Source organism: Barbus barbus, assembly GCF_936440315.1.
Source record: "Barbus barbus genome assembly, chromosome: 2".
Classification (NCBI taxonomy): Eukaryota; Metazoa; Chordata; class Actinopteri; order Cypriniformes; family Cyprinidae; genus Barbus; species Barbus barbus.
The window spans coordinates 23,191,734-23,216,049 of record NC_136730.1 but is presented as its reverse complement, the minus strand read 5'-3'; the positions used below and the strand labels follow the sequence as shown (position 1 = coordinate 23,216,049).

The 24,316-nt window shown below is 37.7% G+C and overlaps 3 protein-coding genes across 11 annotated transcripts in view; 1 reads left to right on the top strand and 2 right to left on the bottom strand.

Moving 5' to 3' along the window:
• Nucleotides 1-483: 483 nt before the first annotated feature.
• On the bottom strand, nt 484-4,448 carry LOC306888334 (NADH dehydrogenase [ubiquinone] iron-sulfur protein 3, mitochondrial-like). Its single transcript, XM_079446551.1, has 7 exons — nt 4,354-4,448; nt 3,907-3,963; nt 3,731-3,828; nt 3,467-3,616; nt 3,115-3,240; nt 2,691-2,810; nt 484-2,334 (listed from the first exon to the last, which is right to left on the bottom strand). Exons 1-7 carry the CDS (start codon nt 4,406-4,408, stop codon nt 2,173-2,175), a joined length of 768 nt encoding a protein of 255 aa, XP_079302677.1. The 5' UTR covers nt 4,409-4,448; the 3' UTR covers nt 484-2,172.
• A 497-nt stretch (nt 4,449-4,945) lies between these two features.
• Nucleotides 4,946-8,134, bottom strand: LOC306884135 (phosphatidylglycerophosphatase and protein-tyrosine phosphatase 1-like). Its single transcript, XM_079439825.1, has 4 exons — nt 7,824-8,134; nt 7,630-7,710; nt 7,355-7,546; nt 4,946-5,607 (listed from the first exon to the last, which is right to left on the bottom strand). Exons 1-4 carry the CDS (start codon nt 7,968-7,970, stop codon nt 5,476-5,478), a joined length of 552 nt encoding a protein of 183 aa, XP_079295951.1. The 5' UTR covers nt 7,971-8,134; the 3' UTR covers nt 4,946-5,475.
• Nucleotides 8,135-10,085: 1,951 nt separating this feature from the next.
• Nucleotides 10,086-24,316, top strand: part of LOC306884094 (CUGBP Elav-like family member 1) — a 33,770-nt gene continuing 19,539 nt past the window's right edge. For 6 of the 9 annotated variants that reach the window (XR_013785413.1, XM_079439756.1, XM_079439752.1 and 3 more), the window contains exons 1-3: nt 10,133-10,284; nt 12,026-12,068; nt 20,195-20,317. Coding sequence is in view for 5 of the 9 variants with exons in the window: in XM_079439756.1 (XP_079295882.1) it covers nt 20,214-20,317 (104 nt within the window). In the remaining 4 variants the exon portion in view is untranslated. Of the gene's footprint in view, nt 10,285-12,025; nt 12,069-20,194; nt 20,318-24,316 lie in introns of all 9 variants that reach the window. The other 3 variants (XM_079439755.1, XM_079439753.1, XM_079439754.1) reach the window with 2 other exon arrangements.

Here is a 24,316-nt window from a genome sequence, read left to right as displayed (position 1 = left end):
GACCTCGGTTTAACGCCTCATCCGAAGGACGGTGCTTTTTACAGTATAGTGTCCCCGTCACTCTACTGAGGTCTTAGGACCCACACAGACCACAGGGTGAGTACCCCCTGCTGGCCTCACTAACACCTCTTCCAGCAGCAACCTAGTTTTCTCCCATCCAGGTACTGACCAGGCTCAACCCTACTTAGCTTTAGTGGGCAACCAGCCTCGGGCTACAGGGTGACATAGTTGCTGGCAACTACCTAAATTTGACATTTTAACTATCTAAATCAGTTGAGGTGTTTAATTACTTTAAGCAATAATGTTAACATGGCACAACTTTGCATTGTTTTTGAATTTAGTTAAGCTTGATTGCATCTTGAATGTCACTGCCTTTATCAGGTGCTGAACTAAATGAGGCCTGGGGTATTTTAAAATGAATTTGTTTGATTCAAGTTGGAAAAAGCCTGAAAGTAAAGCACTGTTTTTGGTGAAAACCATATACAGCAACACCCAGATAACACCTTTTTTATTGTTAATCATGGTGGAGGTGGCAGAACATTGGGGAACACAAGGTTTGTATTCTAAAATGATTATGTCAGGGACCAGACTTCAATGTCAATTAAGAAAAAAATTTATGTTTTCTCTTTTAGTTTAAAAAAAAATGTTCAATTCAAATTTGACCAAATGTTAAATACATAAAAAATTAAAATAAAGAATTCAAGTGTACAAAGCTCCAAAAGATACACTCAGGAGCACACAAATGTAAATGCTGCTAGCAAACAAAGTTAAGGAGATGGGAAATAAGTGAGAACTTCATCCTAGAGAACTGAATGTTCTTGAATTAGAAATATTTATTTGTAAATGTGATGAAATGGTCTTCTTGGAACATTGAACAAATGGCAGTGAATACTTCAGTACACTACGCTATATTTAATGAAGACTAATGTTTTATAAGTCATCAGTAGTAAATGATAAATAGTAAAAAGAAAACATAAAATATTAAAGCAATTACACAAAAATTAGAAAACATATATGCCAGAACCAACGACTGCAGAGAGAACTCAGCAGCAGGCAGCTGATATGCTGGATGATTCGCGTCTATGAAGAGCTGATTTATGTGCTCATACTGCGTAGCTGACTTGCCATAAACTGTAATGAGATTGGTAAATGGAAAATCCACAGTTAATTATGGAGGAGAGATTCTTATACCCATAATTTTGCTGTGTGCAATGACATTCGCGAATAGCAATTAAATAATTTTTGGGTAAAACCCATAATTTTGTAGATAAAGATCTTTTTGGAAATAACCTGTCGATATGATTTATTATCTTTTGTAGCAGTAACTGGAAATATGTAAAAGCTTTAAGGAATTTGGCAATATGCACAGTTACCTGCCAAATCACAAAAAACTAATAACACAGGTAACAAACAGAAGTGTATTTAACAGGAACTTGACTTTACGCGTTATTCAAGCACACATTGTTTTACAAGTGTTGACTTTTCAATGAGGTGTCATTTGTTAACATTAATGTATTAACTAACATGAACAAACAATGATAAATACATTTATTACTCTATTTGTTCATCTTTGTTAATGTTAGTTAATGAAAATAGTCGTTCATTGTTAGTTCACAGTGCATTAATGTTAATAAACACATTAATAATGCATTAGTAAATGCTGAAATTAACATGACCTAAGATTATTGAATGCTGTAGAAGTATTGTTCATTCTTAGTTCATGTTAACTAATGAACCTCATTGTAAAGTGTTACCAAACTTTCTATACAAATCAGTTGTATATTTTCCTGACACTTCTCAATTTCAATTAAAAGTGTTACCACAAAAGAGATTTGTTTTGAATATCATTTGCTACAATTTAACACAAATGTCTTAAAATTGATTCTGAAAATTGATAAAATTGAAAACTTGATTCAAAGTTCTTGGGTGTCTCTGCCTTGTTGTGTACACAGGTACAACTATCAACAGTTTTGAACAAGTATCATGTTTGCAAAATATGTATAAATTAGAAATGAAATGCAGAAGCAAGAGGACTTTTCATTGTTTTATTTAGATTTAGCACAGGGTCTTATTTACATAAATATGCTCTGAGGATTTATTTGAGGGTATGAGTACAACACTTAAGGCTCACTGCACGGGGGGGGGGGGGGGGGGGGGGGGGGGGGGGGGAGGTTACTTTGCTGGTTTATCCCCAGACTCCAGCTTGGGTGCTTCTTTAGGCTCACGGTATGCGGGGAACGCTTCCCATGGACTGGTCAAGTCAAACTTACGGAACTCCTGGGCGAGCTCAACAGGTTCAGCCACAACCCGCTTCACTTCATCATCATAACGTACCTGACGAAGTTGAAGAAATATAATCATTAATGAATCCACACCTAGTAATGTTTCGAATTTTATCCAAATATAACCGTGTAATTAATTGCTCTGTACCTTTGAACACACACTACTATAAAAAAAAAAAAAAAAAAACTGAGGTTCAATTTTTTTACAATAATTTGGTGCTTAAGACATTTCTTATTCTTATCAATATTGAAAATAGTTGTACTGTTCAATATTTTTTGTGGAAGCCATGATACATTTTTTCAGAATTATTTAAATGAAAAGAGCATTCAAAACAACAGCATTTATAGTGCAACAACAAAAACATTTCAGAGAAACGGCATTCAGTAAACAATATTCAGTGTATTTACCTCAACATATCCAGACAGAGGAAAGTCTTTTCTGAATGGATGACCTTCAAATCCATAATCTGTCAAGATGCGTCTCAGATCTGGATGGTTTGCGAAGAAAACTCCAAACATGTCCCAGATCTGTAATGAAATATCATTTCATAATGAAGCAACGCTACCTCTAAAATCTGATAAAAACAGACATAACATCTGCATGCAACTACAGCTATGCCGCATGACCTCATGGACCACTGACTAGACATTCATTTGCAGTCTGCAGAGTGTCATAGCAGGAGGGAAGTAGCTCGGGGGCTCCACTGTATGAGCACTGCAGCTTGTGTCTGAGTATATTGCAGACTAAACAGACATCTATTTTTGTAGTCTGTAATACACAAAGCTCAAAATTTGTTCATGAAACCTCAGCTGATCACAGTAAGACACATACCTCTCTCTCATACCAGTTAGCTGCCTGGTGCACAGTCACAGAGGAGTCAAGAGGACTCAGCTCATCAGTGTAGGTCTTCACGCGGATACGAGAATTATAGCGCAGGGACAGCAGATTATACACAATCTGAAAAAGAAATATTGGATCATCAATCCTTTGCAGAATAGTTTGAGAAATGTTTGATTCTGCTAAATGCATGAGTATTTCCCATGCTAATAATAACTTCTCCCATCCAGACTACCAAAGCATGCACTTTTTGCATGTTATTTTTACATGAATATATTATTGGGAGAAAAAATCAGACAAAATTAAGATGCAAACAATTTAATTTTTTGGACGTAAGCGCTCACACCTCGAAGCGGTGCTGCCTTGTAGGGACATCCACGGCTGTCAGGTCAATCATGTTGTTGAACTGAGAGTTTGTGTGATCCTTCAAGAAGGTGAGAACAGGTATAATCCCTTCTGGGTGGATCATTACCTCCAGCTCATTAAAGCAGGTCACCTAGAATTCAAACAAAAGGATGCAAATGAGCCATTTTTGAGGAACTGAAGAGTGCATCTTCAAAATATATGTCACTAGTCGAATCTAAAAATGATGAATATGAGAATAGCTGACCTGAACTTGTTGCACATATTTGGGGAGAATCTCTGCAATGTATTCTCCAAACTCTGAGAGCTGAGTGTGTGTGACTGGATCCTTGGGCCTCACAGTAGCTAATGCAAAAAGACATTTAAATACGAAACATCAACAACACGGCCCGTTAACAACAAAAACAACCCAAATCTACTCACGTCTGGTTTCAGTTGTCGTTGTTCTTGTCTGGACAATAGCAGCGCTCTGTCTAGCAACTATGAGAAAGATTGAGAGAAATTAATGCATTGCATGTTCATAATATCAAGTCATTGCAAATAGTGACGTTAGCTTGTCTTAGTCCAACTATTTTCAAAATTAAAGACATTCCAGCAATTTTTGCGAAAACAACGCTTTTTCTCACTGAAAGCGTAAGATGAATAAGAGAAGCTGTACTGGCATAATCAAGATTAAAACTGTAAATGAGTCGACACTGTCATTATCGTTCAGTGTATCTGTACTGCCTGCTGGAGCAAGAGGAAAGGTCAACAGCGAAGAAAAGCCTAAACATAGAAGAGCGGGCTGTGAGTCCTGCACAGTGGCAATACTAGTGATCACGTCAATAGTTCATCACAACGAGGCCAGTGCTGCCCTTGCTTATTTCTTACCGTTTAGACATCTTCCAAAGCCGCCGCGGACAAATCTAACCAAGGAGGCCGCCATCTTTCCTCCCTCACCGCGTCCTTCCTCCACAAGTGCGCTGCTGCCATCTTCAGGCGGCACAACCGAGCGCTTTAACAGCCCGACTTGTGAAATAATAGTCAGATTTTTAAAAAGAAATAGGTACATTGACCTTAAGACAAAATATGAAACAATATTTAAGCTTGCATAAGTGTTTTATGCTTTGTTTCATATTTGGCGCCGGCTTTTATGGTTCATATAATAAGAATTTACAGCTCACAAAAATACACTTTTTTTCAGAAGCCCAAAAACAGGCCATTTGGTGCAGTTGTTAAGACAAAATCCTGCTTGTAGTGTAAATCAATGAGATTTTGACTACTTACTAAAAATGTATTAAATATCAATCTGTCAGAGGGCAGAGAGAACGTAACAGATTAGGATGTAGCAGGTATTTGAGCAACATTTCAATCATGTTGATAATTTAGAGGCACTAGAAATTAATATATCAATTATGGTACAGTACACCTTCTAGGGTTAAAAACACTGACCCTGTATTTCACTAAAAAAAGACCATCAGATACTGACATTTGTCATCATATTTATTAAAATCTGTTGAAAATGGTCTCTCTGTTTCATTATAATAATCATAAAAAATGAATTAAATGCTTTGGCTCTGTAGGATTTCCTTCAAACCTACTGTTTACAATTGTAAAATATCATGACCTTATAGATAACATGCACAAAGAAACAAAAGACCAGTTACCAGATACGGTTTTTAACAACTCCTAATACAAAGAAGTCCATATATATATAAAAAAAAATCTTTAAAAATACATTACATCACTAACTCAATCAAAAATAAATAATATTTGTAAATTCACTGTCTAAAACATGTGAGGTAATAGAAATGACAACAATATTGTTTTATTCACAACGTAATTGTTGATCTAGATGAATGTTATTATAGCTTTAAGTCTGATTTTATGTATAGTACACAAATTCTTAAAAGAATATAGAAAAATATGCACTGCAACAAGGAAAAACAATGTATTACGGCTGGAAAGTGTATCAGATTTAGCATTATTGTCAGATTTTGTACACTATATCTTTTAGCTGGATTCAGAACCGCACACTTGCTTGTAGTACTCCTGCAGTATCTCTAACTGGGCTGAGCGGATCAGCACATGAGGCCGGACTGAGGCCAGCATCTTATATGCCTCCTCTGGACTCCAACAGTGCAGCTGTGAAACAGATGAAAATAGATGTTTAACTCAGGGCTGTGACCACCATAGACACTGAAAACCTGCTAATGAGTGACGCTTTGTAGTACCATCACAGAGAGGCTCAAAATCACTCTCCAGAACATTCTCATTCACCATTCCTGGTTGGTGGAACGATCTTCCCAACCCTATCCGGAAAGTTGGATCCCTGTCAATCTTCAAGCAACAACTGAAAACTCATCTCTCTCGACACTACTTGACTTCATCCTAAACTCTCTTTTTTATTCCTTCCCTTGCTAGCTTGTACTTACTTGAACTGAAGGAGTGGATCACAGATCTACAATGGCCTTCGTAATAATATTAATTATAATATTTCTTGAATAATTATTAATCAAAGTCACATTTATGCATGTTCGAGAATAAGTTGAATATGGATTTAATCTGCCTTTGTACTCTCTAAGAAGCTGCTCTCATTGTATTTGTGACCATGCCCGATAAGGTGTAGGGCTGAGGCAACCTTGAAGTAAGATAAGTGTTTCTCTGCGTATGCGTGTTAGTATCTGTCTGTACAGGCAGAAGCTCAGACAGTCCCAGGACAAACGTTCAACTGTCGATGTCCAGCATATCAGATATACGTCTTTGGAGAGACGTATTGCGTCTGACCTCTGATCACTTGTCACCAAAATAGTCGTCAGAAGATATGCTTCAAGCTTACGTCCATATGTGGAAGTTGTCTAAGTTTATCTAGGTTTTGGAACCAATCAGAATTTTGATGACTTATGCATTGACACAATTAGCAACCTCTGTTAGGGTATAATTGTTGGCAATTCTGAATTGTAAAGCAGAGCGGCCTACGAACTCCATCGAGTGTTGAAGCTGACTTCTGCCTGAAACTGCAAACTATTTCTTTAGTAAATTTCTTTAATTCATCGCATCTCTGACTCCTTGTCTTCATTCAACAACACCTGGTCCTTTGGGCTTTACCTGTAAATTCCCCTACAGAACAATGCCTGAGACTTGGTATTACAAGTACTTCCGCTGTCTGTTTGCCTCTTTAAGATTAATCACTTTGTGTATTCCCCAATTGTAAGTCGCTTTTTGTAAGACAAATTGCCCCCTCCCCCTCCATATTTGATATTCTTCTGCTGCTTTGCTGCACTTCTTTTACGCACATCTTTTTGTTGTTAGGATGACAAAAAGTTTTAAAGTTACATTTTTAGTGTGGTCTGCCTCAGTAATCTAACAGCAATCATTAAAGTTTTAATGGTGAAAGAGTGTGAGGTTAGATGTAAGTAGCTAAACATTTAATATTACCGTTTTACAATAGAAATGTAAAATTATCCATTGATTCAAACTACTTGACTTAATCATTAAATTCCTTTAAATAATACTCTGCCTACGCTGTCAAAAAGGAACAAATTCATATAAAGTATATATTGTATGGAACCGTATATGGTTTATTCTTAAAACAGGGAAGTGAAGCCAAGGTATAAAAGTCCCTTTGAACTCTGCGTATGTAGGTTTTATTTAGAGAAGTGATCAGCATCACTTGAATTTACCTATATATCATTTTTTCCTCTCCAAAATTTCCCACCAATAAAATGAAGAAACTAAAGATTATAAATGCTCCATTAAAAAAGTACCAAACAAACATCCAGCCACACAATGACAAATAGTGTTCACAGTGGTGACCTGTGACATAGAGCTTTGGTATATTGCTGCTGGTTGTGTTATTATTCATGGTGTATGTATGCAGACTCATACCCACCCTGATGAGGTATGCGGCTGCAATAGTTGCACTGCGTGAGCGGCCAGCCTTACAGTGGATATAGACACTGGTGCCCTGCTCTCGATGTTTCAAGGCAAAGTCCACACCCTTGTGAATGTGCTCTAGGCTGGGAACACCTGTCAGATCCACTGTGCTGAGTCTGATCTGCTCAACGCCAACATCTCGCCACTCCTGTTATGTAACCAACAGGGGGAAAAAAGCATCTTTAGATGTACATTGACATATGTGATTATGGTTGGTAATGAGATACTTACCTCAGCTGAATTGCAGAAATATTTTGTCTCATATTCTTCATTCATAGTAATAACTCCTCTGACTTTCTCTTTTTGGACCAACTTAAGCCAAATGAGACAAGAGGCATGAAACAGGACTGCAATTTGTAAATATAGATATGATTTTTATAATTAGATAGGTAATCATCGTAAATACTGTAAATGGCAAATCTTACCTCCTCTGTCATTGACCTGAATGGAAGAGCACCAAGGATGACAGTAGGGTCCACGCGATTATACCATTGTCTGGAAGTGATCTTTTCCATGACAACATTGTAAGCGAGAGTGGGATAAAATAAAGTCCTTGCTACAACACTCGACATCGCTTCTTATGTAAACCAACGACACGTACAACTTCAAGCGTGTCACAAGGGTTTCATTCTCACTACTCCGGCATAACTACTATAGACATGAAAGAGGCTAGGTTTTCTTCGACGCCTGTTGCAGATCCTCAACATTGCCATCTTCTGTTTTGGAGGTTGATTTCCTGAACACAGATTGAGAAAATGAATAAATTCACTGAACCAAGAACGCCTTTAGTTATCCATTCCATCAGATGCCCTTTTTTTTGTGATTTAGACTTGAAATTGAAGTCATGGCCTACATTTGAAGGAGTCTCGTATCATTTAGCAGTTTATCGTGTGTTAATGTTTATGAATGAACAATCAATTAATCAATTTCGTTGTAATGTATACTAGCTTATTCAAAATACTACAAAACAGCGCAAAAGAGGCAATAATGATGAACTCTGGCAGCATGTTCAAAAAGAAAACAATGTGTGTTAAATCTTGGTTTATTTGTAATACTCTAGTTACATCCCAATAGAATGCAATGCAAGGTTACACTTTATTTTAAGGTGTCCTAGTTACAGTATACATACATTTAAGTACTGAGTAATTTTTTATTTTACATGTACTTACTATATGGGTTAGAATTACTTGCATGTAATAATGCATAATTATTTGTAATTATAATAGTAATTACATATAACATGCGAAACAAGGACACCTTAAAATAAAGTGTTACCGAATGCAAACCTCTTTTTAAGGATAAAGCCAGCATATGGACAGTTGCACAATTGTGTGCATGTAAACGTGGTTAACCCATTTAATCCCACCGGTCACAATAGTGACCGTAAACAAGGTTTTCATTTATAAAGCTCTAAAAACCTTACTGACTGATGTTTTAGTGCACTTCCTGCAAATATGGAACAAATAAAGGGTCTCAATTAAATATGTGCAGTTTCACATGATTAGTGCAAATTGTCACATGACCAGAGCAGTTTATTTACTGTTTGCACCTTGAGCAGATGATGGCGGCATCAAAGCTCCAAAACAAAAGGCTAGTAAAGTATGCTAACATAAAGATATGACAAAGATTTTTGGTACACATTATCTTTAAGGTGTCTAGTATTAATATATGAATTCACATATATTCAGTTTTGTTGAGTGTGGTCATAGAGTGAGTAAACATGTTGATGGTCACAATAGTGACCGGTGGGATAACAGTGAATTTAGGTAACTTATATAATATAAACCCAATTGCAGTTGCTAGTGAAAATGACAATAAAATTTTGCAATGACAAAATATTGCACTAAATAAAAAATTCAAATGTTACAAAAAAAAAAGTACAATAATGATGTTGTAATACTCGTAGCATTAATATAAATATTTGATGTTATATTTTACAAAAATTAACAATTTTGAAATGCGGTGATGATGGTTGAATTTTTGTTTTTTATCTCAGTGTTCCTATCAATGTTGCATAAGGTTTTCTATGCCTAATAGTAACCCTAGAATGTGATCAAACAGTTTAAAATAGCTGGGCTAAGATATATAACAGTTTTATGACTGCAGAAATATGTTATTTTAGTACACACATTATCCCACCGGTCACAATTGTGACCGAACATAAAACAATTTTTCACACACTTTTCAAAAAAAAAAAAAAAAATATTATTTCAAAGGGTTACTTGTGACACATCAATTGGATATTTTCATGTCTAGGAAAAATTTGGGATTAAACGGGTTAATGTCCTTATTGCTGTGTTTTTGAGTTCCCCTATGATCGTTTGGCATTGTGCATGCACTACTAATAAACCCATAATAATATCAGCTCAGCTGCACAGACATTAAAAGCACACTTCACATTAACCAGTCTACCAGTTACACACGTTTGATGTTTATCTCCATATCACACACGCAGACCTCTTGGGCTTTTATTGACTTGAGCGACCACGTGAGAGAAAATCACATCTGTGTCTTTGAGAAGGGGGAACGTATTCTACCCAATTGCTTTTAACTGTTGTTTTAAGTATTCCTATGCCAATTTACATAAAAACACAAACAGAAATTATTATCATAGTCGCGTCTATCAACACTTTGACACCACAATCACACATTTACCCAATTCATTTCGACAAAGGCTCCACCCCACTCCCCTTTTAATAAATGTGATGGTGCATGCAGGAAAGACAGCCATTTTGCACCGTCCCTCTTCCACCCAGAAAGTAGGTTGTCGTGGGAAGACGTAATCAGAGAGAACTACTAACTCACAAATCCCACAACACAATCATTCCCCTGTGTCAGCACACCATACCTACTCAGTTTCCTCCGTTTGCAAAAGGGGCATCGAGGGTAAGTGTTGATTGTAGCCGCGCGAGCTAACTGGTGGTTGTTTACTGTCGCTAGCACGCGCTAACATGCGTCATTATGTAAGAGCAGGTCGACCACCGCGCGCGCCGTCGTGTCGCTTATAACGTTAGAGACTGTTTGATCAGTAGTGCATGCACAGTTGTGTCGAGAGTTACCTGAACTTGTGTAACTTCGGCGCGCTCTTCAAGCTGTTCTGCTAAGTTTAGCATCGTTGAGAAGTGTAACGATGCAAAGCGATTAAAAATATGCAGGTGATGAGCAGGATTTGGACAGTGTTACACATAAGGTCTTTCCATCGCATGTATTTTCACTGCGATCGCTCTGGAAATGAAAAAAAAAAAAAAAAAAAAAACTAGAGGTCCTTTTGGAAAACGCATGGTCACTCCCTCGCTAAATGAGCGCAGCAAGTGTGTTAGTTTAGTACGTTAGTAGTGTTAAGTATTTAGCACAGGGGCCCTGTCATGTTCGCCCATTTTTAAAAGGTCATTCTGCAAGTAAAATGCAACTTTGTAGCTTAATCTCATATCGATCAAAAGGAGGTATCGATCCCAGCAAAAGTTAGTCTTGCGACTCTCCGAGCACTAGCTGCGAATAGAAACGTCTCTTTCATATGGAGCTTTGTTTTTTCCAGGCTAATGTGCTAATAATAAATAAATACACCACACGTAACTGCTTCTGAGGTTATCGCATTCAGTGGCAGGGTTTGTATAGCTTAGCTTATAGCTTGCTTCCACTGTCAATACAACGTGTAAGGTTAGGTGTGAGAAATGTGAGTCTGTGGCCTTCTGCTTTGAGCTCAGAGGCCTGTTGAACAGAAAGCTGCTGCTGTTCAAGACTGTCACGTGAACTATCACTATCATTTGATAAGAGCTTCACAATGGGCGATGGTGCTTTTATTTGCAAGCCAAAACCTCTGTATAGTTGATGTATAAAGCTCTCTGAAAACGACTTGAGGAATCCATAAAGTCGCATTATAGTGACTACAGCAGGATCAGTCAGTGCTTAATGCAATGGTAATCAAATGTGGACTGTTCTGTTGGGAATGCTTTATCATGTTAGAAGTATTGCGACCTTCAGTTGTAGTTTGGTATAGAAATAATGAGTTATGTCTAGAATGTGAACCTTGTAGGTAAAAGCTTTTCAGGGGAAAGACAAGCTGATTACATGCTATTGAATAATACCACTGCCGTTAAGAGCAAGGTCTGTTTTGCTTGGTGATTGCTTGTATTGGACTCTTTGGGGTATTTGTGTAATTGTGCTCTGTTTGGTCATTTATTGGTGAAGTTAATGGGATATTCTAGCCATAATGTTTTATGCAACTAATATACATTGACATTCACCCATAATTGTGAGAATAAATGCACTGAAGGTTTATATTATCTTAATGTATATAGAAGGGCAGTATATCCCTGTATTGTGCTTTTGCACTACATTAGGTTTCATTAGATAAAGCCAGTTGTAACTGACCTGTTCAGGCCTTATCTGACATTGGCAGGATGTGCAACATCGACTCTCTTGTAAGATCTGTCCGTCTCCGTGGCTTGATTGTAAAGGAAAAACCCAACTCTAATAGAGCCAGTATAAATAATATACAAAGACCGCAAATTAGCCCCCGTGTCTTTCACAGCACGGTAAAGGGACAGCAAGTCCACAAATACTGGGAATCAGCACAGATGTTCATTGATAAAATGCCGGTCTAACTGTACGGCTGTTCTTTCTACAGATCGACGGGAGCAACATTTCAGAAAAGCAAGGCCACTGAGAGGGTAAGTGCTTCTCACGTTTGTGTTAAGATGTGTTACAATGGACTGTTTGTTAAACAAGACATCACAATGTCATGCGTGAATGTGGGAAAGGTAGGTATTCGTATTCCAAATGACTGGCGCTCAGAACATGATTTGACTAGAATCATCAGACAACGCACACAACGCCAACAGATTAGCTTCAGAGGTTGCAGATGAGTTGATTTTCAGTCCTTATGAAGCATGGCAACATGACTGATCAGAAAAACCACTATACCGGTTCTTGAACTAAGGTTTCTATTCTTGTCTCTGTCATAGAAATGAGCAATTGTGGCCTGTGCTCCTCAGACTGTTTGGTTGTTCGGTGCTTGTAGTTCCTAGAGTATTGAACTTTTAATAAGAGCCACCAGTGTCATATTTGTAAACTCTTATACTACAGTGCTGCTGGTGTTTGGATAATTAGTGTCGGTTTATGACCGCTTGAAATAAAGTATTGTCACACATGTAGAGGTCCTATATCATTTAGGATTTTGTACCTTCATTTCTGTCAATTCATGTGCTATTAGAGAGCTGCATCAAGCAAAATTGCATGAAATGAACTCTCTGTTCCTTAGTGTTTAGTGCTCAGAATTGAAGACAAACGGTTTCCTTGGTTACTTGTTAGTGCACACACACACACTCTTGTGTGTTGATGCTGCTATGGTGGGCTGTTCTTTGCAGTTGGATTTTTTTCCTGCATGGCAACACCTCCGTTATCTGCAACTGCGGGCTGGCAATTCCAACAGACTCCGTACTCATATTTGTGTGTATTTACATAAATGCTGAGGGATTTCAGAAGAGTGTTCGACTGGAGGGTCTGGAGTGCAGTTGTAGGCATGAGTTTGCGAGTGCTTAGTGCAACGTCAAGGGGGTTTATGTCTCCGTTACAGGGGGAAGGGATGTGTGTCAGAGTGCAGGCTCTTTAAAGGAGCCATCAATCATCTGCAGCTTCACCTTTAGGAGACTCAACGAGGAGACCAAAATACTTGTACTGAGCTACTGAAAGTCTTCAGTTTCGTTTGTGCTTACCATACGAATGTTTTAAGACAAGAAGTTTTTGGGCTTTGGCTTCTGTCAGATTTGGCTGTAGTAAGTTCATGTCTGACAGTTGCTGCGCCACGGCAGCTGTTAAATCGTGACAACTCCTTGCAGGAGGGAGTTACCACATGGAGCTCAGCAGCACCTGTCGGGAACATTCCAGTTTTGTGCTCCTGCTAATGTGGCTAATGAATGCCGTTAAATACTCAAGTAATTATTCCTATACATTTAAATCTCTCAGTATATGACACTATTGGTTTTTTTTTTCATTCTTTTCTTTAGTATTACATGTAAGGGACTATATCTTGTAGTATTACTGGTTTCACTGTTTGTGCTGCACAAGCTTAAATGGGTATCATTGGTAATTTTGTCTGTGCAGTTATTATGATACACATTTCAGTATCCTTAGACAGAGCTTGACTTTCTGTTTGAGATCACTTTGCACAGGCATTGGTTGAGGAAGGGTTGCTGGTGGTCAGAGGTTGATTTGGCTGTGATGAGAGTTTTCTCAAGTTTGGCAGTGAAATGGGTGATTCTGCAGGACGCAGGATGAATCTCATTGTAACAGTCCAAAACTGATAAACAGTTCAGAAAGAAAGCAGGAAATGGCCACAAAGCACTTTCTTCTGCCATATGGTAGAGTCTTTAAAGGCCATATCATGAAAATCTAATTATTCTTGATCTTTTGAAATAAAGGTAACTCAAATCCCTTCCCAATCCAACGAGACCATTTTAGAGAGACAAAATTACAAAAATCTGTCTTGCATACATTTGAAATGGCCCTAGGATGCACACATTAAAAGGGATAGTTTACCTGAATTATTTCCTCACTGTCATGTTTTTCCAACCCATAAGACTATTGTTCAGTATTGGAAAACAGATACTTCTAATATTCTCATCACTTTTGTCCATGCCTTGAAAGTCCACACAATCAAAACTTTGATGCCTCAAAAAGCTCATAAAGATATTGAAAAAGTAATCCATATGAATTGCGTGGTTTAATACAAGTCTTCTGAAAAAACTTGTTTTATATAATGAAGAGGTTTAATGTAGATCTTTATTCACATATTGATCAGTGCACAGAGAGCGTCTAATATGTTCAACACCGAATGCACTGACTTTTTTAACAACCAGAAAATTACTCTTTGGTTTTGGCCGAAATAGTTTTCAAAGGGTGAGTTCATTGACCAAAACTAGGGATGCACGGGCCAAAACTGAAAATTCTGGATGCACTTGGCCGAAAATCAAATCTGAAACCAAAAATGCTTTGTAATGATTATTCATTATTTTATTAAGAGTTTTTTTTTTTTATATTTCAACTAATTTAAAGATTTTTTTAAGTAATACAATACAATTGGATAGAATTTATTAATCTTGGTAACACTTCACAATAAGGTTCATCAGGTAACATTAGTTAACTACTCTAGTTAGCCTAACATGATCTAAGAATGAACAATATTTCAGCATTTATTAGTCATAGTTACTGTTAATTTCAACATTTCCATTTAATTTTAAATGTAAATTTACATGTAAAAAGCAAAACGAATTTCGGACGCGATGACGAGCTGGAATAAAACAATAAAACACAAACACGGAAGAAGAGTATCCCGGATAAGAGAGTGGATGCTGAGTTCTTGTTTTCATTGGCATTTGAGAACAGGTTTATTCTCCCATGATCTTTTATACAGAATAACATTTCTAATAATTCTCCACTAAATCTTGTGATCTGTAGAGCACCGTCCGTTTTCTCCCACTTGCACGAGTGTTATGAGTCGGAGCTCGTTCAATCTCTAGTCTTCTGTATTAAAAAAAAAAATCGAGTGAAACATTCTTCCCAAGATATATGAAAGCAAATAGACATGGTTATGACTATATATTTTCTGTATGTGTTTTGTTTACAGCTCATGTTTTTTTTATAGCAATAAAGGATGTTTATGACAAATATTAGCAGTGTAGCGTTATTAAACTTACAAAGAGTGCATGTGTCTGCTTATTATAGAATCAAAATCAACTATAAATCACAATCGGAAGTTATTACAAGCACTCAATGGTTTGAAGTGGGTAAGCAAATACATTTAAAAATTACATACATTTTCAAGTGTAGCTTGATGCTAATCTAGGTTATTTTTCGTAAACTAAGACTAAAACGATTGATGAAAAAACAATTTCGTAAACTGAAATAAAATAATGTCAAAATATTTGAGAAACTAAAATGAAACGAAACTAACAACAGTTATTGAAAAACTAACTGAAATAAAATAATTAACAAAAATAATCGTTTTCGTAATCATTACGTTCTCACCCCTTGGCTGAAAAATATATGAGCTGTGTGACGGTTTAGGGAAATACCTGTAAATGGCGCATCTCTGACGGAGAGACGCAAAGCAGTTTAAAGCAGAGTCCTGCACGGGTCCTGTTTGGTAAATATTCAGCAGCAGTACTTAAAAGAACACCCGACCCGTTATCCCACAGCAGCACTAATTTAATTCTGTACCAGACCAGAACCGTTCGACCGTAAAGACCACGAGTCGCGACCCGAACCGCACCCGCATTAAATCGGTTACATCAGGAAGGCAAACTTATTTATTTTCTCATGTAACGCAAGCAATCAAACCAACATTAGGCAAGTTGGTGCTTTGAAAAAAAACAGACATGCAACATAATTAACAGAAAAAAAAGATTAGAACGCACCTTTCTGTAAACAATACAAAACTTGGCCTAGCATCTTGTGATCATTCTGCCAAACTTTCGAACAAATAAATATGCATAGGCTAAATCACATTATACACGCACACTTATAATTCTTCATAAATAAAGAAAATAACATTCAAATGTGAGCCTTTAAATATGCCTGAATTTCATTAGTCCCAGTTATGATTTATACGCGGATGTTCACAGAAAAGTGCACAAGACACAACACTTACAATATCATGATTATGGTTAAATAAGAAAAAAGACATATAACCAAATTTGCCCATTACGTTTATTTTCATATTAAATATCTCAACACGCCATTAGATATGAAATTAAGCGCAACTTGTGTAGATGTTAGTAAAAAGGCTTGCTTCCTTTGGTGTATATTTGTATACTTTTACCATCTATCAATCTCAGCATGGGTTAATTTTGTCGCTAAACATTTGCCTCGCTAAGGTTAAATTATGCTTTTTCTTTTTTTTTTTTTTCTTTGGCCTTAGCTCTGGAAGTGATCTGAACTTTAAAACTGAAACTAAACTATATAAAACTAAATAAAAATGTGTTCACAAAATAAAAACTAAACTAAAACTAACAAAATATTAATGAAACTAATAAAAACTAAACTGAATTTCATAGCAAATTTGAAAACGATATTAAAATAAAACAAATTTAAAAATTCAAACTATAAAAACCTTGATGCTAATTGTACTTCTAATTATATTTTAGGATGCAGCATAATCTTGTAAGCATTATAGATAGCTTGTGTGTCTGGTGTAGAAGCAAATTTTGTTTATCTTAATTTAGATGTTAAATCCATATAGATGCATGTCAGAGGAAAAATGCATTGTTGGTCTGTGCCACCTTGCGTTCAGGCGTGAATTAACAGAAGGTGAACATTCGTTTCACGCTTGGTGTGAAAGCACCGTTTGTCTGCGATTTGCCTCGCTTTTTCTCATCGCACTCAGTGTGGAAAGGTCTTAATAGTGAACAACTGTATTCTCATTAATTAACATTAAGAAAGATGAATAAATACTGTAGTGAATGTAAGCTATTGTTCGTTAAAGTTAGTTAACACATTAATGGAACTAGGGTTGGGCGATATGGCAATTTTTTTAATTTTTTTTTTAACTTGTTAACTTAAATGTTACTACCACATGATTCAAGTAACTTTTTCTTTATTAACCCTCTAGCTACGGAAAATTCTATTCCAGGTGCACTACACATGAAATTGTTAACATGTATGTTAAACAAATCACTTTCTTTGCAAAAAAGATGCATGAACTACAATTACATCTTGTACAAACTTGTCATACGTATTGTATGTTCAGAAATGAGGAAAATGCTTTAAAGTTCTCAAAAGTCAAGGTAATTCAACACCAGTAGACTATTAAAGTGGATGGTTCACCCAAAAATGACAATTCTGTCATTTACTCACCCTCAAGTAGTTCCAAACCTGTATGCATGTCTTTGATCTGCTGAACACAAAGGAAGATATTCTGAAGAATGTGGGAAACAGAGCAGTTCTGGGGCACCATTGACTTCCATAGTATTTTCTTTCCTACTGTGGACGTCAATGGTGCCTCAAAGCAGCCTGGTTACAAACTTTCTTCAAAATATCTTCCTTTGTGTTCAGCAGAACAAAGAAATTCATACAGGTTTGGAACTACTTGAGGGTGAGTAAATGATGACAGAATTTTTGGGTGAACTATCCCTTTAACTATAAATGTTCTGTAAGAACAATAAACAGCAGCTTTCAGCCTGTCACCATGATGTAAACATGAAATATCAGATATAGAGTAGTGGTTCTTTACAGGTTTTGTATTAGATTGTGCTGTTTTTCGATAGTTTTTTTCTATGTGAACATTTGACTGTTGAGCTCACAACTCTTGCAGTGTCTCATGCATGAAACGACATTATAAAAATGCGGTGCTCAAGTTAAAAGACTCAACTCCCACCTTCTTGCCATTTTTTTTTAATAACTGTTGTTATTTCAGATACTTCACTTTCTCCTTTACATGATGTTAAAAATTGAGCTTGTAAAACGTCCAGTATGTTCGTGTGCTTTTCAGGACAACAGAATTAATGGAGGGTTAATGGAATTTTATACCATTGATTCCTCTAAGCTGCTCTGGATCTTGGCAAAGATTCTTGCTGTATTTTGAAATGCCTCTGTGGCATCTAATGCCCTGCACATCACAGAAATCAAATATGCACTCAAGGCAGTGAAGTGAACCAGTTGATTAACAACTCCATTCGCATTTTTCTCACACACTCTTTGCTACACTTTGGAAATTCTAATTCCAATAGAACTGTTGCTGTTTTAATTTCTGCCATGAAGTAACCTTCTGTTTTGGACAGTAAGTGAGCTGTGCCTGTCGGAGTTCGCCAGTTTATGACCCTTGGCATTCTGAACTGCTGGCACGACATGCTGCTCTGATCAGGATGTAGTAGTACAAGTTATTTTTGCTGTCATACAGAGAGAAATGTGATTGAGGTGCCTCAAAATTACTGACTGATAGGTGGACATTTACAAACCACCTATGCCCCCCTTTCTAATTAGTCAGCTGTGTGTGTGTGTGTTGTATTCTCAGCTGCTAGGTTGTTCCAGATGCTTCAGTATAACTCCATTTGTCCACAGTGATGTCTGTCTATGCCAGTGTTCGAGAGTGAATTTGTTGTTAGATGAACTGTGCTGACCATATGCTCTGCCCCTCACCCTCCACCCCAAAGGCCTATAACACTGCCTTACATAGACAGTCCATGAATAAGCCACATAGTCACTCAGCAGTCATTAAAACATGGCATGGCCTATGGTCTTCTTGGAGCATTCTCGCTATGCTTCCAAGGTCGGAAGACACATCACAGCTGCATGGCACGAGTTTCACAAAGGGATAATAAATCATCGATGTGCACAGCGTTGAGTAGTAGTTAACCAAAAGTTGAGGTGCTGCTAGTAGTACTTTGTAGTTCGGGAGGCTTGCTGTAGTTTAGAAATACTGTAGATTTTCTGGGAAAATTTTAACATTGGAAAATTTTCCCCCATTTGCTGTTGTTTTTCTGATGCTACGGCAATGCACTCGTGTTGTTGGAAAGTCAGGTTCATTCTAGTAAATTGTTTTGTTTGGATGTGAATGAACACAAGATTTAATGATTCAAGTCTCTATGCTGTATTTTGGGTTGGCTGTTTTACATCTAGTTGAGCGCTGCTCATCCTTTTTTTGTTTTTGTTGTATTAGGGTCTGTTCTAGTTTGTGTATTCAAAGTAAATTTATCTGTTCAAGTGTCATTCTGTCACTTCACTTAAAACTCTTTCTTGTATTATAATAAGGGATTTTTTTTTATTTTATGGCATAAAAACATGGCTCAGGTTAAATTAACAGATTATATCATTGGTTACATTTACAAAGTTATTTTAAGTAGCTAAAATGTAGCCCCAAATAGTTGATTTGATCAGGTTGATTTTTGTTGTTTTTGTAACTCCGATTCTATTTTGGGCCCAAATGGTCCCGTGTGCTTATGTTTTGATAAGTTGTACAGAATGTGAGTACTCTAAACACCAATATTATGTTACTGCTGTATCAATTATAGTTGCTTACCACAGATCGGATATGTGAAGCTTTTTGTTACAAAGCTGTCTGCAGAGTACAGGATATGAGTATTTTACACAGTGTTGCAGCTGTGATACAACCTCTGTTCAGTAACTGTCTTTGTTAAATTTAATGGAAGTTATTCTTTGGGCTTAACATACACTTAACAATGTTTAACAAGCTCCTAGCTGGTGTGATCGGAGTTTGAATACGTAGATCAGTTTTTTTTATTTTATTTTTTTTTTCAGTATGAAAAGCCTTTGTGTTTGAGTTTCTACAAACTGATTTCCTCTGATGAAAGTGAGAACAGCTTCATCTCAGATTATAGTCTGTCATTTATGGCCCGGTTTCACAGACAGGTCTTAGACTAAACCAGGATTAGGCCATAGTTCAATTAGGACATTTAAGTACTTTTTATTAACACGCCTTAGAAAAAAAACATTACTGGTGTTCATCTTAAGACAAAACAAAGGCACTGATATATTTTAAGATCAATCAGTGCAAGTTTCTTTCAGTTGAAACAACTCAGAATTACATTTTAGTCTAGGACTAATCTTAAGCCTTGTCTGTGAAACCGGGGGTAAATGATTAGGTTCAGATCATCCAGGAAGTGTCTTATTCTCCTACATATGTTTTATGTGTGCATGCAGTTTTGTGACAAGCAGTTTGCATGCTGTCTATTCTGTCAGAAAACGTCTCTCTTGTACTTTCTTTTTCCCTTTGAGTATGTGTTTACCTGTGTGTATGCGTGTCTGATGTGTATGTCCTGTAATGTTTGGTGTGTTTCTGTAGCGTTTGACAAAGGCACTGGATGGATAGCATCGACGCTGAAGCCCTCTACCTGACCACAGCGCAGCACGGGCAACCTCAATGCGAGCTTTCCCTTCCTGCTGTGGAAGTACCTGCCCTTGGCGGGTAAGAACACATACACTTCATGTCTTTTCGTCCGGGGTATGAAGAAACCCTCCACCTGCAGGTTTTCCCTCAGTGGGAAACAAGTCTTACAAGCAGCTTCTTTTTGAAGCTGGAATGAGAATAAAAAATAACTTGCTCTGTTATTGCTCCTTTTTCTAAATGTAACCAGGCCTGCAGTGTGCAGCCCACCAGATGTCACTGCATGGCTAGCGATGATATCATGGCCTGTTTGAATGTCTGACAGGCCATTGAGCAAGAAATAAAAGTATTACATTCTAATTAATTGCAGAGATATTAGTTCTCTCTTTCAGAAGGGTGTTCTTTTATAAATTTCTATATATGATGTGCATTTCTTTCTGAATTAATCGGCATATTATAAACTCTATCACTTGGGATTTTTTTGTAATTAATGTGTTCTTAGAATATTATTTGTTACATTGTTACATAGGTCTATTGCTGTTTTTGCGCTAAACAAAGCCAAACAGTGGACCTCAGCCTGCCTGTGGTTTGTTTTGTTTGTCGCCTTTGACTGCGAGCTTATAACACGACCCTTGTCGCATGACCCTGAGCAGCCTGTTCCTCCCTCCCTTCCGCCACCCCTCCATGCTGGAATAGTGTACAGCCCCTGGCCCGCTGCTGGAACCCGATTGTGTCCTGGGGCGCTTCAGCTCAGGGATTACCAGAGATCTGCCCATCCCCATTCATTCCTGCCGCTCACTCACGCTAATCAGCATCAATCTGACACTTTATTTATCTGACACTGCACTCAGTTCTGCTTTGCTAAGAGAAAAACTCACAAAAAAGTCCCCCTCCATCAGCACTTTCCTTTGTGTGAGCAGGGGTGCAGCTTTTAGTGGCCTGTTCGGCCCATCCAAATCCTCAGCCCAGTGACCAGAGCTACGGCCTGTGTTTATCATCCAGCACAGTGCTGAGCCTCATCGTTGTCTCTCTCTGCTCCATGTTGATTTGAGTTTTGTGGGGTCTGATCAGCCCCCATGAGGTGTACGCTTCCCTTTCTTACCCAGCTGTTCCCATGTGACTTATGACTGAACCTTGAGAGACATACTTGACGGATAGTCGCTGTGGCTGTTTTAGTGTTTAAGTGTGAGAGTCTGTTTTTGTGGATTTTGTCAGCTTTCATTTGAGACTTACTGACTAGTGAAGTGCTGAAGAAAATGGCTTCCTTTAAGCTGGATTTTCTGCCAGAGATGATGGTGGACCATTGCAGTTTGAGTTCCAGCTCAGTGTGAGTACAGACTTGACTTTAGCTTGGCGTAACTTGATTTGGGTTACATACTAATACCTTAAATTCTCCTTTGATGGTCACTGTCTTAGGGTGGAATGTTCTGTATCTTTAGTAGTTCATTTTATTAACCTGTGTGGTTTGTAAAATCTTATGAGTGATTAACTGGTTTGTTTTCTTTTTATTTGGAGCTGAGAGTAGCCGTTTTAAGTGTCAGGCAGTATTTTGTCTGACTAAGTTTGATTCAGGTTTCATTCAGGAGATGATAGTTAATGCCCATTAGAGGCCTGCAGTGAGGGCTGCTAGTACATTTTTACAACATAATCCTGTAGTAAACATGTTGTCTTTCACTTTTAGCATGAATTCATATTTTATTCAAGAATTCATATTTTATTCATAAGCACAGTAGTCTCCTTACATAATGCTGCAGAATGGACAATGAAATGATTTGGATATTTCCTAATTGTTGCACTGCTGCCTAGGATAGAAAGTGCTCTTTGGTGTGGTCTTGGAAATATTTCTCAAATATTTCAACAGTTTAAAAAGGAAAGTAAAACGCGCAAGTTGAAAAATCTGAACTTTGGCGGATATTTCGCGCCGCGCTAACCAATCAGGGGCTTGCTCTAGTAGTGACGTGATTACGAGCTGAGGCAGAAATCCGAAATGACAATAAAGGACAAAATCATTGTCTGTATGTGGATACCTGGAGCTGTACCATAGACCAAAGATCACCTGTTAGATTTACCCAAAATGAATTATATCTTATGTTTATCCACTACGGAGACATCAGGGCCAGCGGCAAATGTCAGAAGTACTAGCCGAGGTTATGCTCCTCTCTTCGGGATACATGAGCACGAGTACCCGGTGATCGCCTGGAGCTCACGGCTCCGAAATCGGCGAAGCACATTTTCAAATAGGGGCTGTTTTTATAAATAAACCGCAGATTTGAGTTTTAAACAACCACATTCTCGGCTGAAATACACACGTCCAGTGTTTCCATAGCACATAAAGGGCTGATTTTATTTGCCAAATTCTATACATATGCTGTCTGTGGCAGTCATACCTGTGCCGCCTGGCAGAAGCCCCGCCCATGACGCGAATTCGTGTCTGTTGTGCAGTGAATTTCTCGCGCGGATGAAGCAAGTAAACCCAAAATGTTCACGCGTCCAACTACGTGCGAATAGCGCGATTTATTCGCGCAAGTCGCGTCCGGTGTGAACGCACTGTCAGCCATGGTAAATTGTCTTCTCTGTTCTGTTTATGTCGTTTGCTGTGTAAGGAATGCAGAAAAGAGTTCATTGTTGCTACTAAATAGACTTGAATGCCCATTTAGGACTGGGTATCGTTCAAAAATTTGATACGGTTCCTGGGCGATACTTTTTCAGTACCAATTTTATGAAATCCGTTTTAACAAGGTTACATTACCTCAAACTTTGGTTTTATTTTTCAAGTTTTTACAGACTCAAAGACTGCACAAAAGAACAAAAAAGCACAATGGAACTAGATGTAACGAACACAATATATCAGTGCAAATAGTTTTAATAAGTTAAATAGTTTTCTATGCAAAAGTCAGTATGTGAGGCTCACTGCTGCCTATTTAAGAGCTTCAAATCACTCAACCGTTCCAGAAAATTAGCATGTCTGCTTTTTCAGAAGAGAGACAAGCATTGGTGAAATGCAGCCACACTTGATATTTTCCCAAAAATTTTAGGCTGTTTACACACCGAGCGCTGTCTCTGTATGTTTCCTTTTCCGCGATCGCTGTTCTGACTCTCTGCTCATATGTCACTCATATTATGTGTTCATAACCCGCTCTGTCTCCGACGATGAACATCCATTTCTACGGATGAAACATGAAGCTAAGAAACACACTGTCAGTTATGACTTTCATGAGATTCTACCTATTTTCATAATACAGTGTTTACATGAGAAATGCTAAGCAGGTGTAGCGATTAGCTTGATATAAAAGGCTACAAATAACACATTTCAACAACATTATAAGACTAACTTTCATTAGGTTGTAATCAGAAATGCCAGTATGGATGAGGATTGTTTTAATTTTTTTAAAATGAAAACATAGCCTTACATCTATGGGGGTTGGGATGCTTACACACTACAGCCTCACGTCTCTGGGCGTAACCAGCAAAAACTAGTGTTTTTCCTTGATGCCTCAACGGAGCCAATCACCAGCACTTGATTTAGCACATCAAGCAAAGCATGCTTATTTTGCTGACATTGACGAGATTAACCTCTTAGTTATTGAAAATTGGTACTGAACAAGACATTTTTTGATATTCAGTGGTATCGTACCTAAAAAAGCTCAATACCCAGCCCTACAATCTTAATTATTTCTTGTCTCTTCCTAGATGTTAGACTGTTCTTCATTCTGTTTTTGTTGAATCGATACAGTGTTCTGATGTGCTGTGACTGTGGCTTCTTCCCTGCAGTCAGTAACTGGTCAGTTCACTAGGAAAAAGAGTTTACAGTCCTAAAATGGTTTCACCCAAGTGAACACCCAATGATCCTCTGTCCAAGATTGGATGATCTTCTGGAGAACCTGTTATCTGCTTGTTTGAACAAGTTCTGGTTGCTGGAAAATCGACAGAGTAGAAGGTTTTATTAGCTCTGCTGTCCTCCGATCAATAAATGCCATTAATCTGGCTTTTAGCTGCTGGCTAATGCTGTTCTTTGTCAGCAGCACAATGCTGTGTTTATCTTAAAGTGGTCTGTCACTCCACTGATCAGCAGCTGCTAAA

Bases quoted from the DNA above. Each gene is read 5' to 3' on its own strand.
- LOC306888334 (XM_079446551.1), bottom strand. From the start codon at position 4,408: ATGGCGGCCTCCTTGGTTAGATTTGTCCGCGGCGGCTTTGGAAGATGT. The intron at 3,964-4,353 runs GTAAGAAATAAG...TCTTTCTCATAG, and splicing joins CTTTGGAAGATGTCTAAACG to TTGCTAGACAGAGCGCTGCT. The intron at 2,335-2,690 runs GTAAATACACTG...CAACTTCGTCAG, and splicing joins CTCTGTCTGGATATGTTGAG to GTACGTTATGATGATGAAGT.
- LOC306884135 (XM_079439825.1), bottom strand. From the start codon at position 7,970: ATGTCGAGTGTTGTAGCAAGGACTTTATTTTATCCCACTCTCGCTTAC. The intron at 7,711-7,823 runs GTAAGATTTGCC...ATTTGGCTTAAG, and splicing joins TCAGGTCAATGACAGAGGAG to TTGGTCCAAAAAGAGAAAGT. The intron at 5,608-7,354 runs GTGGGTATGAGT...TCTGTTTCACAG, and splicing joins CAGCCGCATACCTCATCAGG to CTGCACTGTTGGAGTCCAGA.